The sequence below is a fragment of the Aptenodytes forsteri genome, unplaced genomic scaffold (genome assembly GCF_000699145.1).
Source record: "Aptenodytes forsteri isolate BGI_AS27 unplaced genomic scaffold, ASM69914v1 Scaffold391, whole genome shotgun sequence".
Lineage (NCBI taxonomy): Eukaryota > Metazoa > Chordata > Aves > Sphenisciformes > Spheniscidae > Aptenodytes > Aptenodytes forsteri.
This window is the reverse complement of record NW_008795920.1, coordinates 119,019-121,607: the sequence shown is the minus strand read 5'-3', so window position 1 is coordinate 121,607 and position 2,589 is coordinate 119,019. Positions and strand designations below refer to the sequence as shown.

The window sequence follows — 2,589 nt, the reverse complement described above, 5'->3', positions numbered from 1 at the left end:
CAGTCGCTAACACTCGTGGAGACTTAGGCAGCCTCATGAATACAGTCACCCATTTCCCCAGGTGACCAAGTGCCAGCGTGGGAGAGCTGCTCCGGGTGACGGGTGGTGGCCAGGCGGCCACGGAGCCTCGCGGGTAGCACCACGCAGGCGGGCACAGGGCGGGCAGTGGTTCCGCTCTCCTGCGGCCGCAGCTCGTCCTCACGCTGAACACTCGCATCGTCCCTGTACGTGGGTCTGCCCGGGGGGTGACATGTCCCACTGCGGGTGGGTGGTGCTGTGGAACAGGAGAGAGAAAAGAAAACGTAGAGGAGCCGCTTGCCCACCCCACCTTTGTCTCCAGAGCAGGATTCCAGCATCTGGGAAAGGAGAGGAATAAACGGAAAGGAGCCTGCAGACGAAAAGGAGACGTGACCTTGCCAAGATCTGCTTGGGCTTTAGAGCCGCTTTACAACAGGGGGAAGGAAAAGGATTTCTGTTTGCTTCCAGTGTTTTTCCCCTTTGTTCTCTGTCTTCAGAGTCTGACTTACAGCTTGTTTTTGTTGGACCCCGGCAGAAGAACGGAGCCCGTTGGGTTTGTTTTTGTTTTATTCAGAAATAGCTCTGGACATCAGCTCCTACGCATTAGGTTTCTCTTTTTAAGGGAAAAAGTCAAAGGGTAAGAGTCATGTTCGTAGGAGTCCTCGGAGTATGGCTGACATCCAGGTACCTCGGATGAGGCGGTGGGTTGAGAAGGGGCGGCCGTGCCCACCCGCGCTGCCACCGTCCCCTGCAGCCATCCCCCTGCTTCTGCTGGTGTGCTAGTGCCGCTCTCCACGGGCCTCCGCCGAAAACCTTGCGAAAAGCCCCGGTTTTAACCCAGACCATTTCAGTGGCTCACTTGGAGCCCAGGCCCACACACCGTCACACCGTCACACCTGCAGGACAGAGCCAGGCGTGGAAGCCCAGGCTGGGAGATGCAACACCGTGACGAACTTCCCCACCACCATCACCGCTAACGAACCCTGCGCTGCAGAGTGGGAGCTGGGCGGGGGAGCTGCAACAGCACCCGAGAGCAGGGTGCTGGGGACCGAGCTCACGGAGAAAGACTCCGACAGATGAATTTAGACCCAGGACTCGATCCCTCCCAGACTGAGTTTCCAAGGATTTCTCCTCCTGGGGTGGCCTGACTTGGTTCAGCCTTAAAAATTCAGGGCAGTAATGACTTTTTTACTCTCCTTCCTCCAAACCCTGGAGGGTTTGAAATTCCCTTATGATCACCCTTAATTAAGACCGTGGCTTTAACCCTAATCGTTGCCATAAGTAATAATACCTAAAGCCCTTAAAATTCCCAGCTTCTTGTCTCTTACGGCTTTTGCAGCCCGGGTATTTTCTTTTTTTTAAATAAATAACGCCACCTCCTGTTTTTGCTGTTGTAATTTTGCAGGCGGCTTTCTCGGGGAAGGAACTTTCCCACTTGCAGCTGCGTCTCCTGCCGCTGGCAGCGAGCATCCCTAAGGGATGCTGTGCCATGGGAGAGCTCTAGCGATGGGCTACCGAGTCCCAGTGTCTGTCAGCGGGAGAACACAAGCCTGGCCATCGCATCCCTGATGGAGCTGGACCCAAGCTGCTTCAGTTCAGGGCCTGATCCTGCTTTTTCCCCAAAGGCAGCACTTTTCGTGAGTTTTCTTGCCGTCTTGCGGGGCTCCCCTGCCCAGGCACTCGGAGCGCTCCATGGGTTTCGCTGCCCAGACTCCACCCCAAAGAGGTTTAACGAGGTTTGGCTTGCATTACGTTAATTGCTATTTTCATGTAAACTGATGTGGGGGAAAGAAACATGCAATTGGTGCTCTTCAGCCTCCAAGGGCAAAAATGGGATTTTTTACAAAAGCTGGACTCAGGCTGGGCTCCAGCAACCGCTGCAGCACGGGAGTGACCTCAGGACCGTGATGCTGGACAGGCCAGGCCCAGTGTCACCGGTCCCAGGGCCACGTACCTCCACCGTCCCGTCCCCAAATGGGGAGGGGTTCGCCCGGTGCCCGGCCAAGGCAAGGGGCTGCGGCAGCCTGAGCGCAGCCGGCACTGTCGGGCACTGGGTCTTGTGGTGCTGCTGCCTTACAGCACGTCCCTGCCCCTCGCTGCTGGCCCAGGCACAAGCGTGGCGATGGGTGCCTGAGTTGGAGTGATGGGTGCCCATGTTGGGGTGCCCATGCTAGCGTGCCCGTTTTGGGGTGACCGTGCTGGGGTACCCATATTGAGGTGCCCCATGTTGGGGTGCCCATGATGGGATGCTCATGACGGGATGCCTGTGATGGTGTGCCTGTGTTCAGGTGACTTTGCTGGGGTGCCCCATGTTGGGGTGTCCTTGACGAGATGCCCGTGATGGGGTGCCTGTGTTAGGGTGACCATACTGGGGTGCCTGTGTCGGTGCCCCGTCCCCAGGTGACCACGCTGGGGTGCCCACGTGGGAGCACCCATGCCAGTGTGCCCATATTGGGGTGCTCCATGTTGTGGTCCCCACGCAGAGGTGCCCATGGTGGAGTGCCCGTTTTGGGATGCCCATGCTGCGATGCCCCATGCCCGGGTGCCCATATTGGGGTGCCCTGTCTTGGG

At 57.8% G+C, this 2,589-nt stretch overlaps 1 protein-coding gene across 1 annotated transcript in view; it reads right to left on the bottom strand.

The window, feature by feature from the left end:
* Nucleotides 1-2,173, bottom strand: part of AP3D1 (adaptor related protein complex 3 delta 1 subunit) — a 49,195-nt gene extending 47,022 nt beyond the window's left edge. The window contains exons 1-3 of the mRNA XM_019473551.1: nucleotides 1,973-2,173; nucleotides 329-356; nucleotides 74-274 (exon numbers count right to left, since the gene is read on the bottom strand). Of these exons, the coding sequence (XP_019329096.1) occupies nucleotides 74-274; nucleotides 329-356; nucleotides 1,973-2,173 (430 nt within the window). The remainder of the gene's footprint in view (nucleotides 1-73; nucleotides 275-328; nucleotides 357-1,972) is intronic.
* Between the last annotated feature and the right edge of the window lie 416 nt (nucleotides 2,174-2,589).